The sequence below is a fragment of the Ptiloglossa arizonensis genome, chromosome 9 (assembly GCF_051014685.1).
Source record: "Ptiloglossa arizonensis isolate GNS036 chromosome 9, iyPtiAriz1_principal, whole genome shotgun sequence".
Lineage (NCBI taxonomy): Eukaryota > Metazoa > Arthropoda > Insecta > Hymenoptera > Colletidae > Ptiloglossa > Ptiloglossa arizonensis.
This window is the reverse complement of record NC_135056.1, coordinates 10,489,412-10,504,438: the sequence shown is the minus strand read 5'-3', so window position 1 is coordinate 10,504,438 and position 15,027 is coordinate 10,489,412. Positions and strand designations below refer to the sequence as shown.

Here is a 15,027-nt window from a genome sequence, read left to right as displayed (position 1 = left end):
TCTCGTTACGGGTACGATCGAATCGCAACAGTGTACCAAAATGAATTGGATCATCGAAATGCTAAACCTGTTGACTCCAGTTTGCGATCGAGTGTCTTGCAACCAAGTTATGCTCCGTTTCGTTTAGGTTGTGCACTAATTATTCGATGTTATAAATAGTCTTCGTATGGGAGTTCGAGTGCGAGACGCGTTAAGATATGAATTCTTTCCTCGATGTTAACGCAAAATTGGATCTGTGTTATTTATATTCATATTCTGACAGTAGTTGATAAATAATGTTATCATTGCCGTTCGATAAAGTTATTGCACATACTTCAAACGAGGGATTCTTTCGCGTCGTATTTCTCTTCATATATATTGGGTTGTTCGGAAAGTCATTTCGTTCTTTTTGGTGAAAATGAAACACGATTTTTTCAGAACGTACAAACATTTTATTAAATTATATATCCTCCACTTTGGAAAACGAAATGACTTTCCGAACAACCCAATATATTTCACATAAGATGTGATACGATTCGTTGAAAAATTATCTTTCCATTTCCAAACGAAATGACTTTCCGAACGACCCAATATATTTCACATAAGACGTGATACGATTCGTTGAAAAATTATCTTTCCATCTTGAGAAAGCGGTTTTCCTTTTTTTTTCCATTGTCTGACAAGAACCGTATCGATCGATCGTGACAAAATGACTGTTAAAATGTGCCTCGATCGCACACGTGCCGCAGTCGTTCCACGCGATGTGTCGGTGACGAGGAAAGAAAAGCCGTGGCTGTGTTTTATACAACCGAACAGACCATAAATTATAATCAACGTCCGCACCAACACTCGGACGATCATCCAGTTGAGTCATTAGAGCTTCATCGGGAAGGGAGTAGGGACGATCTTTCCGACGTACGGTCGTGCTGGTTGAACGTTGCGCAAGTGTATTATTAAGAGCGCGGTTAGCGGTGGATATCCCGCAGGAATGATCCTGACGAATGACGACAAAGACCGCGGCGCTACCGTTAAAAAGTACTTAACGCCGAGTCGTTTGCGCGAAACGATTTCATCGGGGTGAGTTCAGAATCGCGCGGGCACCGAGGTGAGTCGTAACGCGGTACTCTTCCGCCACGGAGATCGTAATTTGCGGTGGAACAAGACGAAGATCGTACACCGGTGACCGGGAAACGACGTCTCGCTTTTCACGGAAGAATTTTCATTCGTCGTTTACGAATGTTGTTCGTATACGTGTTGCGAGTCATTTAAAGAAGGGTTCGTTCGTTCGACTATACGCTTAAAGGTGGAAAATATCTCGAACGTACGACTGGTGTTTGTAGCTTTACGATACCACGTAAAGTACAAGGAAATACGGGGACATTCGGTCGCGTCCGAGTCGTCTTACGAGTTGCTGTCATTTTCAAACGTCAATTTTTCACAACGATGCAGAGTAAATCGTACACCATTCGAAAGCTTTACTTCTACTCTATCTGTTTTTATTCAAACTGTTCAGTTTTTATCAGACTTCGACCCGCGTAACGTTGACATAAATGAAACACAAGTCGTCGATAAGCACAAATTGTTGATGGATAAGCTGTGACGTTGTTTAACTAAATGTCAATTCAATGCTCTCGATGTATCGTGATTGGTTCTACGAATTAAAGAAATACGTACGATGAAAAGGTATAAGTAAAAATCGCCTTGTAGCTGTTCAAAGATAGAGATAATTGAAATTGAACTCGATAATTTCTGTTTTCAATTAACGCGCGAGAATTTCTTGCACAGGTAAGTCTCGAGAACTGTATTCAAAATGTGACACAAAGTTTCGTCGGGCTAGCTTTCGTATTTAATCGAATATAGGGGTTATCGTCGGATGTAGGTTGACAGGACTTCGATCGTTGAAACTCACCTTCCACTAGCGATGTTAAAAGCGTGACATTGGCGGCCTTCCTTCTACCGGCTGGCAAGTTTAACCCAATTTTTTCCAACTTTTCCCTAAGCAGACGTCCGCCGTTTTTGGACTTCGCCCTAAAAAATATAACACGACAATGATAGAGTCGGTAAGATCTGCAACATAAATCGTTTATTCGACTTTATCGTTTATCGAACGCAAGGATCTCGCGTGTATCCAGTTTCCAATCGTTTCGAAGTAAAGTATATCGGAATAAAACGAAGGAAGTGATCGAAAGGAAAAAAAAAGAATTGTGTACGCTTGAAAAATGTATACTTTAGCAATTATACGCTAATAAAATGTTCGTACGTTATAAGAGGACAAGGAGAACTGCTCTATAATTTTTATAAGCATTGTTCGCACCGAGTTGCGCAATCAAAGTATTCAAACGTCGCATCGAGCCGATTCATTGAAATAAATCTTTGTCTCCTGGTCCATCTCTTTGTACGACCGATTTAAGTACGCCGATATCCTTTGCACGCGTGCGTTACGCTAAGACTCGTTCCAGAATTTCGAAACGGAACCGCATTCATTAATCATTTTTGCCGCGATCATTGAAAGAAGAAAAAAGAAATCGACGGGCAACGGGGAAAAGGGAGGGTAGAGGAGGAAGCAACGACAGAGAAACGGAGAAAATTAGCATAATCCGTAGCTACGCGTGTCATCCATCGACTATTGAGCAACTTGGGTTGTGTCGGTGAGTCGATTGCGGAGCAAAATGCTTTCGAAGATGTAGAAAGTGTACGCGGCGGAAGAAATTCAACTTTAATAGTCATTGTTTACGTCGAGAGAAGGTAGAAGGAATACAATAATACTTTTCCAAGATATTAGAAATCACATTCAATTAGCTTACATTAATTTCTTCATCGATCGTTTGTACTTCTGGTAAGATTATATATTCCTTGAAGAAGTTTCAATGTCGTATATTGTTTTTTTTTTAAACGGTATCATGCGTTTTATTACACTAGCCTTACCGTGCGTTCTAAAACGTATTCGAGGTAAATTTAGTACACGTATGATACATCGGTTATCAGATACATTCCTATGAATATTCATAAGAGATGTCGAGTTTAATCACCATAAGTTTTCATTTACGAGACACCGATATTACGAAAGTTAATTATTTTTGCGCGATAGCTTCGGTTGGCGCCATAAAATGATATGTGATTCTAGAATGGGCTCAAGTAAGTCTCGAGACTTGTCGAGTAATATTCGAAACCGTAAGTATTTACAACGTCTTCGATGTATCGAAAGTCTCTACAGCGAATCTAATCAACGATACCGGGATCGCGTAAGAATTCCCGATTTAGCGTCAGCGATCGAAAACGTAAACTACATCTGTACGCTGAAATTAACAACGATTGTTACTTCACTTGCAGAAATACTCAACAAAATCATACTTTTTCACCAGAAAAAAACTGAATACCCTTTCAAGACGTTGAAAAGTATTTCAGACTTTCAAGATACATTCGTCACTTTCAGAAATATCCTTTATTCGCCGTCGTCTCCGATTGCCATCGACTTACCATAATTTCCAATCGCGTAATCGTTTCCATCGTGTTCAATCGCGATTGCTTCGAATTTTCGTACGATCGGGTCGCGTGAGGAGATTTTCGAGTCGGAAAGTCGAACGTTACGCGACCTCGAACTTCTACACGACGCTGCTCGCACGTATAAAGGACAAAGTGTCTCGATCGCGAGCAGCCGCGATGGAAGGAGCGAAAGAGCCACGAGATCCTCGCGCGGGAAGCTAACTCGTAACGCTAACAGGTTCTGAGGTACAATCTTTTCGGCGAACACCGTCGAGAATTCGATAGTGCTTCTTCCGAACACACCCTATTCATCCATCATTCGTGGACCAACGTAACGGTAATACGTATCGCCCACCTTTGTTCGGTTCGAGGCAGCCGGTCCATCCGGTAATCTTTCGCTTCGCTCGGCAATTAATACACTTTACCGCTACAACATTTTAATATATCTGCCCTCGGATCTACGCTCCCGACGTTTTTCGTGTTGCTTCCTCGTAACGTGCCAACACGGCGCGTCGATGCCGGGAGACACCGTTTTATTTATACTCGTTGTAATAGCCGTCGATGTCGAGATACGCGCCGCTGGAACTTGATTTAGAAGTGTAACCACCGCTCCAGGAATTCCTGCGGTAATTTGCGAGCGTTCGGCCAGTTCGGGGATCGGTTTCATCCGGAACGATGATAACCCTATTCGGCTCGTTACGGCCCGATCTAACCGTCAACGGAATATAATAGTCGTGTATAATTTGCTGTACCGTGTCTCTTAACCGATCGAAGTTACTCGAATTTTATTTTTCATCCGAAGGAAGCGTCGAGCAGGTGTCTTCGCACTCGGTGCGACGCTTCGATGGTGAACTCGGTACCTACTTCGCCCAAAGTGTGTAATTTTTATCGAATTAATTTAAATTCGATTACCGCTATTGAAACGTCATTCGCCTCTCTTTGCTCCTTCCTTCTCCACGTCGCTTGCTCTGATACGTATCGGAAATAAAATTCCGGTAACCGTAAATTTCGAGATTCTGGTCGAATTAAATTTATAGGCGGTAGATGGGTCTCTAAGGATTCATTTAACTCGTGTGGAAACGCTTTGTTATATTTATAAAGAACGAGTAAAATTTAAAGAATCCTCCCCGTGTCGAGATTCTCGAGATAGATTCTAAAATTGACGACGAAAATCACTAATTTCTCAGATTTCAAAAAGTAGGAATTACTGAAAAAATTTGGTAATTGTGTGAATATGTGTACACAAGTTCTCGACAAGTTGGTCGCATCGATGTATCCGCATTAATCCAACGATCTACCTCCACGCGATCATTAAATCGCATCGTCGTTTTAATGTCACGGTCTCCTTTTTCTAGGTCTGCGTAAACGTCAATTCGTCATACGAATATACATCGTTCTTATACGCGCGTACATCAACGTGCAATTATTCCGTTTAAATTACATAATCGTTATCGTGCCAGGGCATTTACCATTTGACGTAACCAGCCGAGAACTTTACGCAACGTAGTGTCCTTACATGTGCGCTTGTCGGCGCTCGATTCAGCTCAAAGTATCACGCGCGAAGGAATCCGCGTTAGACGGAGAAGTATTTCCATATTATTTATTATCGACGCCGTCACAGCGAGTCCTTTGAACGTGACGAGAGCAATTCTCCACTCATTACAGAGCCTTGTCCCGAGAAGGATTCTGGCCTTCTCGAGCGAGTCGGTTCGCTCGTTCGCAGGATTTCTACGATCTTCTTCGCGCCCTTCGACTCGACTCCCGGAGGGTTGGTTCTAGGACACACCCTGCACCCCCGATTACTCGAGACGTCCTCGAACACTGGCATCATTAATCGTCCGCGACTGTGGCCCGATATTAGTAAACCGAGGGACCTTTTCGTCATCGAGCGTGTTCCAGACGCGACGTTAACGATCATCGATGAAACGTTGCCGATGGGAAACCAACGAGGTAAAACGTAACAAATATCAACCATCGAACGACTCTTCTCCGTGGATAAGTTTGAAAAATTAACCTAGAGAGTTTCAAGTAACATTGTAACGTCTCGATCCGAGAACACTCTGAAAGAATGTATTTCATGGTACGGTACTGCGAAATATTAATATCGAAGTTTAAAATTTCATTATACAAAATGAAAATTTTCATCTGGTCCCGATTTTCGATATTTGATATATTAAACTGCGCGAAATGTAATTTATTTCGTAACGAACTTTCCACGGTTACGGCTGGAATAAATTATAATAGATAATTGAAATAATCGATCGCGATTGTCGTAGATGTCGTCGCATTTTTCATTCATCGAGCGATAAATATTTTAGGAGATATTTCGTAATAAAATTTTTACTCCGCTCGAAAATTTCAGATAATCACGGAGTGAAATTCTCCGTTTTATATTCTTCGTAACGTTGTTAAATTGTCCGGGGTAATACTTGATTCGACCGATAGATCAAATTATACGCGTATTAAAATCAGCCATAAAAGTTGCACGATAACTCGTAGACGTCGTTTTAGTTCTACCTTGTACGTTGAAAGTGCCATTGGCTTCCCAACAATACCTTAAAATTGTCGAACGTCGTTAACTTTTTCTCGAGGTTTCGAATACGAGCGATACATCTAAAAAGCTATTCGGACTCCACGGTATATTTTACAACGATCGTGCAAATATTTGTCGATGTGGCAGCAAAACCTTTACGCGTTGTACCAGTGAAACGTAAATGTCCGTTTTTCTCGTAGGAATCGTAAAAGTTAATTCGAACGTATGTTTTATTCATAATTTGCTGCTTTATTTTCATACCTGCTGGTTTTTACAATTGGTTAACGACAAGGAGGATTACCCTCGATTACCAGGCAATTTTGTATTGTAATTTCTGCTGTTTAACGCAGGACATCCTCCGTAATGCGACACAGTGATATCGCGTTACCATCGTCGTTTGTCATTCGAAAAAGTGTAATAGCGTATCCTTCGAGCGACAAATGTTCTGAAATTTACATAAAAAGGAATTTTCCCTCGCAGCTCTTAGTTTCTTTCCAACAAGCAAAAATCTGAATAATATTCGCGTTATTTAATCATTTTTATAACGATTTATTAAATTTGTAAATAATAACGATGGATTGCGTACGATCTCTATCGTTCGTGCTTCTTCTTGCAAAACACGATTACGAGTGCGCGTAGAAGATGCAAACAGTAACGGTTGGATCGCAGCATTATTTACCGACGGTTATTCGATAACATCGTAAATTTTCTTTGATTTTCTCCCGCGCGTATCTATTTCTTCCTCCAGTTTTCTTTCTTTCGTGCCACTCAATCTTTATGACCAAACGGAGGTTTACGATCGACAGTTATATCGCATTACAAAAGTTCTCCAAGGTGCAATTGTTTCCACCGAGAGGACGGATAATTTAAGCATCGTTGATTATTCGAAAAAGATTAATGGTCATCTGCCAGTCGTCTTAAAAGATCTATCTTCCGTTCCTACGATCTCACCTCGAGCATCGTAACTTCTGGATTTATCGCCGTCTCGATAATCGATGCGAAATAAATGAACAAAATTAAATAATACGTGTTGCAAAACGAGATATTTTTTTCGGTCATCATTTTTATCTTCAGTCACTCGATCGCAAGAACGACTACGAATCAGTACCGACGTTTTTCTCTTGTCTGATGTTTTAATACGTATTCTGCGTTAAACGAGTTCGAATATCTCGTTTATCGTGCCTCGATAAACAAAATCGATACTTGCAAGGATAATCGAAACCCAATGAAAGAAAAGTAAACTTGAAATCACAGTACGTTTTCGTTAAATTTATCTGTCTAGCGTGGAATTTTTTCTACAGTGTCATTTTCGAGAACATTGGTTTTGAAGATTCATCGCGGACCTCTGACTCATCGTTAGTCGCAACTGAATCAACTTCAGCGGAGACTCGGTACCAGATCACTGTTCTCGTTCACTTCGCATTTATGAACATGGACGAAGAATACAAGTTCTTGTTTACAATACTTTAGGTTTACATGTATTAATTCAAGAGTTGCAAATGTCCTCCCTATTGTATTCAAAGTTTTCTATCGATCGAAGAGGGTCAAACAAATGCTAATACGTTTTATTCTATTACTCCATCGAAAACTTGCAAGACCTTTTCACTGTAAATGACTTCCATCGGTATCGGTATAAACTATTTTTCCAAATTAACGTCAAAAATAAGTACGGACCCGTGTATCGTACAAAAAATATAGCTCTTCTCGATAAAAAATCTTGAAATGAAAAATGTGAACGCGAAAAAATCTAGACTTTTCCAAATCGAAAACTTGGCGTTTCTCTGTAAACACGTACCGGAGATTAAGAAAATTTCTCGTCCGAATTATTGGGTCGTTCGGAAAGTCATTTCGTTTTCCAAAATGGAGAATACATCATTCAATAAAATGTTTATACACTCTGAAAAAATCGTATTTCATTTTCACCGTAAAAAAACGAAATGACTTTCCGAACAACCTAATAAAATCTTTCCTTCATTCGATGGAAAACAGAAACTCGAAATTCAATTTTTCCGAATAAAAACCTAACGTTCACCCTTGAACACGTACCAAAAGCTCGCGGTACCCCACCTATCTCCTCTGATCGAAATTTCCGCGCACGAGAAAACGAGAACGGTGAAATTCGCAAATTCTCCCAATCGAAACGAATTGTCGTCGTTGTCGTTATCGTGGTCGTCGTACGAAGCGTCTCGAAGCACCGCGCGTAAATCGTCGCTCACGGAGAAAGGTGGTCCCCATCGGGAAAAATCGAATTCTCGCGACCGTGGCGCGCGGTCAAACGGTTAATAAAATATCAATCCCCGTCAGCGTTGAAGAGTCGATAAACCAAGTTGCAATTTTAATTTCGCTCGGGCAACCGGCAATTGAGAGAGGAGAGTTGCGCATCGAGAGACCGAACGGAACGACGCGAGATCGTTCGCAGCACTGTAAACCCGTCGCTCGTAAACCTTAATTCACCGCGAAGGTAGAACACTGTCGGGACTAAAGAGGGATGGGTTGCGCGCGCGAGGGGGGCGAGCGAAGGGAGCCGGCCGCGAGAGACAAAAGAAAGGCAGATGGGCACGGTAGAATCTATGGTGGCAAGAGAACCGGGCGCGTGTAATTATCAGCCAGATCGCTATTCGAATGGATGAATTATATCGTCGCGGTCTGCGGTGCATCGAATGCGCGCTTGCCAGCCCGAGGGTCGCTCGTACGAGGAATTGACACTCGGAGCTATGCAATTATTAATGTCTCATTTGCATCGGGGGATAGATCGGCCGCTTTATTGGCAGTTTATTCCGCGAGCTCTTTTTCTTTCCCCCCCTGTCTTTCTCTCTCGCGAGGAATTTGCTCCGGTTTTGCGGGACAGTTCTATCGCGGTCTATGGGGTACACGACTCGTGGATGGTTAATGCTCGCGCGTGGGCGTACGGGAAACGCGGCGACGATGCGTTCGTTCGTTTTTTTCTTTTTCTCTCATCGGAATCGCGCGATCGAGGCCGGGTCTCCGCTTACGAAACGGTGTTGGATCGATTTAGAATTCGTTGGTTCGTACGAAACTGGAGAGCGCTTGCGCGAACGATTTTCGATCGCAGGCGTTGATCGAGAGCGTAGGGTAAAATTGTTAACGAGATCGGGCGACCGGAGTGAGTAACGCGTAAAAGAACTCGTTCATAACGAACGTACGTGGAATTCGATCCGGTTTGTGGGACTGTTCTAACTCGGTTCTGGAGTACGTTTCACGGATTAGTTGATGTTTGGATTGAAAATATAGCGACGATGGTTCCCAACGACTCGTGGCGATCGAGGTTGGGTCTGGAATTACGAAACACCTTTACGTTGATACAGAATTCGTTCAATGGTTGGTTCGTGTGAGAGTGGTTATGCGCTCGGATCGATTGGCGCGTTCAGCGAGAGCGTGATGTAAAATTGGTAATGAAACTGGTGGACAGAAATAATGACTCTTTTATTCGATAATAAGTAAGAGGACTCGTTCGTAACGAAACTAACGTGAAACTCGTACCGGTTTGTAGGACTGTTCAACTTGGTCCTAGAGTATGTCTTACGGATTAGTTGGATAATGTTTGCATTGAAAATATAGCGACAATGTTTTTCAACGATCGAGACTAGATTTGAATTTACGAAACATCTTTTCGTTGATACAGAATTTGTTCAAATGGTTGGTTCGAACGAGAGGGTACTTGCGTACTCGGTTCGACTGGCGTGTTGATTTACAGTGTAATGTGAAATTGTTAATGAGAATGGTAGCTAAGAATAATAGCTCCCCTAGTTGGTAACGCGTAAGAGGGCTCGTCCATAACGAACTAATGTGGAATTCGATCCGGTTTGTGGGACTGTCTTAGCTCAGGACTAGAGTATTAGATACTGTTCGTACGTAGGCGTATGAAAAATGTAGCGACAATGTTTTCCAACGAGTCGTAGCGATCGAGACCAGATCTGGACTCGCGAAACACCTTCTTTAAGATGGTAGAGAATTTTCAAATAGTAATCCATCGAAGATCAGGGAATACTTTTGTGATCGAATTGGTGTCCATTGATTGAAAGTGCAATGGAAAATAAATAACAAAGCTATGAGATCAATAACTTAATTAATAACAAGAAATAAGATCCATTCTTAAGGAACCGGGGATCAATGAACCCTCGATTCGAGATATTCCAGAATCCGGTTGAAAAAATTTGACTAGACGGTAAGCGAAAAAGGACGTCGTGAATAAATTGGAAAGATGTTATCTTTCGATGAGATAACGTCACGGCTCGTTCTTCGTCGCTCGCTGTATTTTTCACTCATTTCGACTATCGAAGAATTTAGAATTCCCTGGAGCTTCGTGTTTGGTCTTCGAACAGGATCGACTTTATAACATCGAAATCTATTGGGTTGTTCGGAAAGATATTTCGTTTCTTCTTTTTTTTTTTTTGTAAAAATGGAACGCGATATTTTTAGAGTGTATAAACATTTTATTAAATTATATATTCTCCATTTTGGAAAACGAAATGACTTTCCGAACGACCCTAAATCGATGAAGATCCCTTTAGATAATAAAAGAATTACATCGTACGACGTTAAGTACAAAATTTTCCCATAGATTTTTCTACAGTTACAGAGAGAAAGATCTACGGTACAATAAATATCGTACAATTAAGAAATGAAATTAACTACCATTATCGAGCTCTCGACGCAAGTGTAACGCAACGTACCGAGTACAAAGTCTGGAACGCTCCCTAGTATCTCCCATGAAATCAATATTCGAAGCCTCTCTCTCGAATGATGGAAACGCAGTGCGATAGAAATAAAATCCGTCATCTCTCCCAAGAAGAACCGTAAAGTCCTAGACACGTCCCGGCTCCTCGCACGGAATCAATATTCGAAGCACCTCTCTAAAATTATGGAAACACCTACTCGTATTTACCATGGTTCCCACAGGCTCGTTAACAGCTCGTGCATCAGCACCGACGAAGACGAAGAGCCCGCTATTATTACGTATTACAGCTGCGCCTCAAAATCCACGTAACTCCCCCCTCGTTCGAACCATAATCCGACGGCGCGATACACGCGCGAAAAATCGAACGTACCGAGACGTATATGCCCGAACCAACACACACCCATACCCCCGTTTTACGTACGTTTACGCGTGCGTGAGATATATCCGGCCGTTGCCGCGGTGATTTATCCACGCCTTTGGTGATAAAGCATTGTGCAACGGATAGTGTTCTGGCCGAGTAAAATGGCGGATCAGATAAAGAAGAGCGCTTCCCGCTTACAAGAGAGAAACCCATAAATCAGTTGGCTGTCCGTGTTCGAGTACGAAGGTGGCCGAACGAAGGCGAACCCGCGTTTATTAATTAACCCGCGTGGATATAGAGTCGCGTAACGGTCGGAGGGTATCGGTATCATAGTTCCGTGGTATCCTCTATCTTGCGGCATTGTTCCTTGCCGTTGATGCTGTCTGCTCCGATTTTTCAACGCTACGTGTAAACCTACGGAAGCGTTACGCGTTTATTCACGGCGTTACGGTATCCATGGCGTTTCTTATCGTCGCTCGTTCGCTCGCTCGCTCGCTCGCTCGCTCGCACGCGTGCTAGTTTTCGGGATGAAACATCATACACCGACCACGCGATACCGTTAAAATGCTTGTTCGATGCGGGCGAACGCGCGTTGGCGGTTCAAAGGGTTGCGAGATGGATCGCTCTCGAACGAAGACGCATTCGCGGCCCGGAACGCGACGCGTTTACAGTTGCCCCGTGTTGCCGCGGCTTCTACCTGAATGAAATTGCGATCGAGCGAGTCGCGCGATCAAAGGTCGGTGGGGTTTCGTAAAACAGTCTCTGTTCGACTCTCCGACTCACTTCGACGAAATTCCAATAACCGAACACGCTTCGATTAATTTACAAGAAGCGATTTCGGTCGCGTTTCTCTTGCCATGGGAGATATGTTCTCGCAGACACATTCGTTCCCCTTTTGTTTTTCATTCCTTGCATCTGGTTCGGTAAATTTCTCAGTCCGCTGTTCTTTTACGATTCGGAGACACTTCGTTCGCTCGTCTATCCCAAACACTTTATATTTTCTTATATTTTCACGCGCAAGACCATTCCCACGCATCAATACGCGAACAATCAGATATACTGTCTCACTCGACGCTTAACTGTGGCGATCGTTCCGAAGATCGCCTACAGAATTGTCTTCGATTCCGAGAGCAAGAATTACACAAGAGCGAAATTCCTTGCAATCGATGGAGATTAAAGTAAGGGTTCTTCGTACCCGGTCTCGACGATTAGCGTACGACGAGAGGATCGATTGTTCGGAATCGGTCGCCCTGAGAGATAGATCGTTTTGTTCGCGATCTACGGATCAATGTGACGCGAACCCTAACACGCGAAACGTAACGCACAATGCTGCTTGTCAGTCCCGGGTGTTGTTCGCGATGGAATTGTGTTAAACCCTAGAAGTAAAAATAACTCGTGACTAAACTTCCTTAAAATTTCTGGGGATTAGAGTTTTAGAGTTTGAACGTTCCAAACTTCTAAAGTTCTAAGGTTGTAGCGTATCGGAGTATCGGAGTACAAGGAGATTTAGAATTCTAAAGCTATAAAGTTATATAGAGTTATATAGTCATAGACTTACAGAGTTACAGAGTTACAGAGTTATAGAGTTGTAGAGTTATAGAGTTGTAGAGTCGTAAAGTTACAGATCGTGAAACCATAGTTGGCTAGAAGTTTCGTTAAGAACTCGGACATTTCCCCCGCGATTCTAAAAATCCATTTCTCGTATATTCAATCTTCCTACAACACGATCAATTCGTTCCATGTGCTATCGAAACCGTGTCAAATGAAACCTGAATTAACCCTTTGGATTCGAGAGGAGATCCTCGGTCGCCACCTAATTCAGTAAACTATTTTCGATCCGGGAAAACTTCGAATTGAAATATTACGTTCTTCTAGAGTGTAAACGCACGCATACAAAGTATTATATATAAAAATGTTCCATTTCGGATGAATTTGACCACTTAAAGGATTTTCTCGAGGCGTCGGTTTCTGGTAGGAAAGAAGCCTCGAGTACAAAGGGTCGATACAAAATTTTTGCCTAGTGTTCTCAAAGTACCGTGCTGTAAACGAGTCGAGCGCAAACAAAACTTAAGAATAATTTTTCCAACCCGTTTTCCACAATTTCCGGTATTATTTTCTATCCGGTGCATTTCCGTTACCGAAAAAGAACACGAGAGGCTAAACGCTCTACGACAAGACGTAATAGTTTTTTTTTTTTAACCGTCGCGTAAAACGTTCGAATGGTTCGTAAAACGGAACGAGTCGTTTTGGTATATCGTGTACACAATGGAAAAACGACGATTTCACGGGGGACGATATTTCGTCCGGGACATCAAACAACGGCGTATCATTGTCTGGCTATAAGGGAGCTAATCCCCTTATAAAATTGTATTATGCAAACGAAGCCTTCGGAGCTCGCGCGGAGCGGCGTAGACGGACCAAAGTTTCGAGGCGATACCTTACCTTCGTAAGACTCCACCAAGGAGACTCGCGTTCAAGCATTCCGGTGGCGATAGTCGTCTTTGTACCTCGGCTACCGTAACTTTGTACTTGCTGGTGCTGCTTAGTAACGATAATCGTCCTGGAACCGAACAGAACACGTCCGAAGGTTGCGCGTTCCCACTCAGCATTGCTTTCTCGCTCCTGTCTGACGGTTTCATGTCTGCAACAGTAGAGTACGGGTACGTTTGTAACGGCGAATTACTCGTTCGATCGATTAAAGATCAATTAACGCGCGCGCGCAAAGTGTCGAGAAAGCAGAGATCGAACGTTTCAATCGCTGGTAGGTGCTGGCTCGCGTGGGAGTTCAATCGGTACCGATCGATCGGGACTACGTGCACGTGGTCGATACGAAAAATCCACGAGTGGTCCGGTTATGTTTGAAACATTCGTGGCGATAATTTCGGAATGATAAATCGTCGGGAAACGACGGTGTTGCAAAGGTGTTCGTCCGGTTACAACATCGACCACGCTTCGTATAAATTGACATAGTAAGTTCATGGGAGACGTAACGTTTCGAAAGGGATATGTAACTTGTATTTATTATTTCGCGAAGATCTCGTAACTTATCTCGTAACGTATAAAATATTCACAGCTCGGTAAATATTGATGTACAGTGTAACTTTGCTGTACGATTCTTTTCATAAAATTGTTTGGAAAAAGTCGTTCTCAAACTAAACTTGTACCGATGGAACCGCGAGGAAATTCGTATAAATTTACATTTGAAAACTGAAGTTGACCTCCGTGACAATTTCGTGGAATAGTTCAACCTTTCTAAAAATAACGGTAGAGTAACGTCCTCCTTTAAGCGAGAAATTGAAGAAATATAATGTCCGCAAAATATTTTGCAATTAATATTATCCAGTTGATAAAAGGAATGTAATAATCCTCTTAAGATTACTGTACAATGTTCCCGTAAAAGGTCAAAGAGGTTTCAGCGACTGGACAGGAAGGAATACCAAAACCGAAGGTTCTTCTGAAATTACGTTATCCTTGGCTGTGTGTAGGTGCGCATAACCGTGATCAGAGGCAATATCTTCGCGAAATATTTTAAATTCACCGTACCCGTCCTGTTTTCATTCCTATGCACCGATAGTCCGGCATTATTGCATCGTTGCCCTGGAATGCTTAATATAGGGCCGCAGGGATCGAACAAAGCCGTATTATTACAAGGCAAATCGATGGTCAACTTATAACTTGAAACTCTTCATCGTCGGTTCGTTCGATCATGAGGTACATACACCTATGGTTTATGGCTGTTTAGAGCAAACGCGAGTTTCGTATCGATAAGCTTGGAATTCTTACGCTAAATCGTGGCAATACGAGACACGATGTTTTTTTTTTCCCTAAATTTCATTTTTCGGATCGTTCGATCGTCGTTCAAGTTTCCGTGGATTTCTTAAAATAATATTATTTTTACTTTATTCTATTCGATACACATTATTATCGTAATCGTAACAATGCGTAATGAGGAAAAAATACGATACGACGAAA

The 15,027-nt window shown here is 42.3% G+C and overlaps 1 protein-coding gene across 2 annotated transcripts in view; it reads right to left on the bottom strand.

Moving 5' to 3' along the window:
* The window catches only part of Tfap-2 (transcription factor AP-2), a 135,396-nt gene that overhangs the window by 12,782 nt on the left and 107,587 nt on the right, over nucleotides 1–15,027 (bottom strand). For both annotated transcript variants that reach the window (XM_076319875.1, XM_076319876.1), the window contains exons 5-6: nucleotides 13,498–13,696; nucleotides 1,889–2,007 (exon numbers count right to left, since the gene is read on the bottom strand). In XM_076319875.1, the coding sequence (XP_076175990.1) occupies nucleotides 1,889–2,007; nucleotides 13,498–13,696 (318 nt within the window). The remainder of the gene's footprint in view (nucleotides 1–1,888; nucleotides 2,008–13,497; nucleotides 13,697–15,027) is intronic.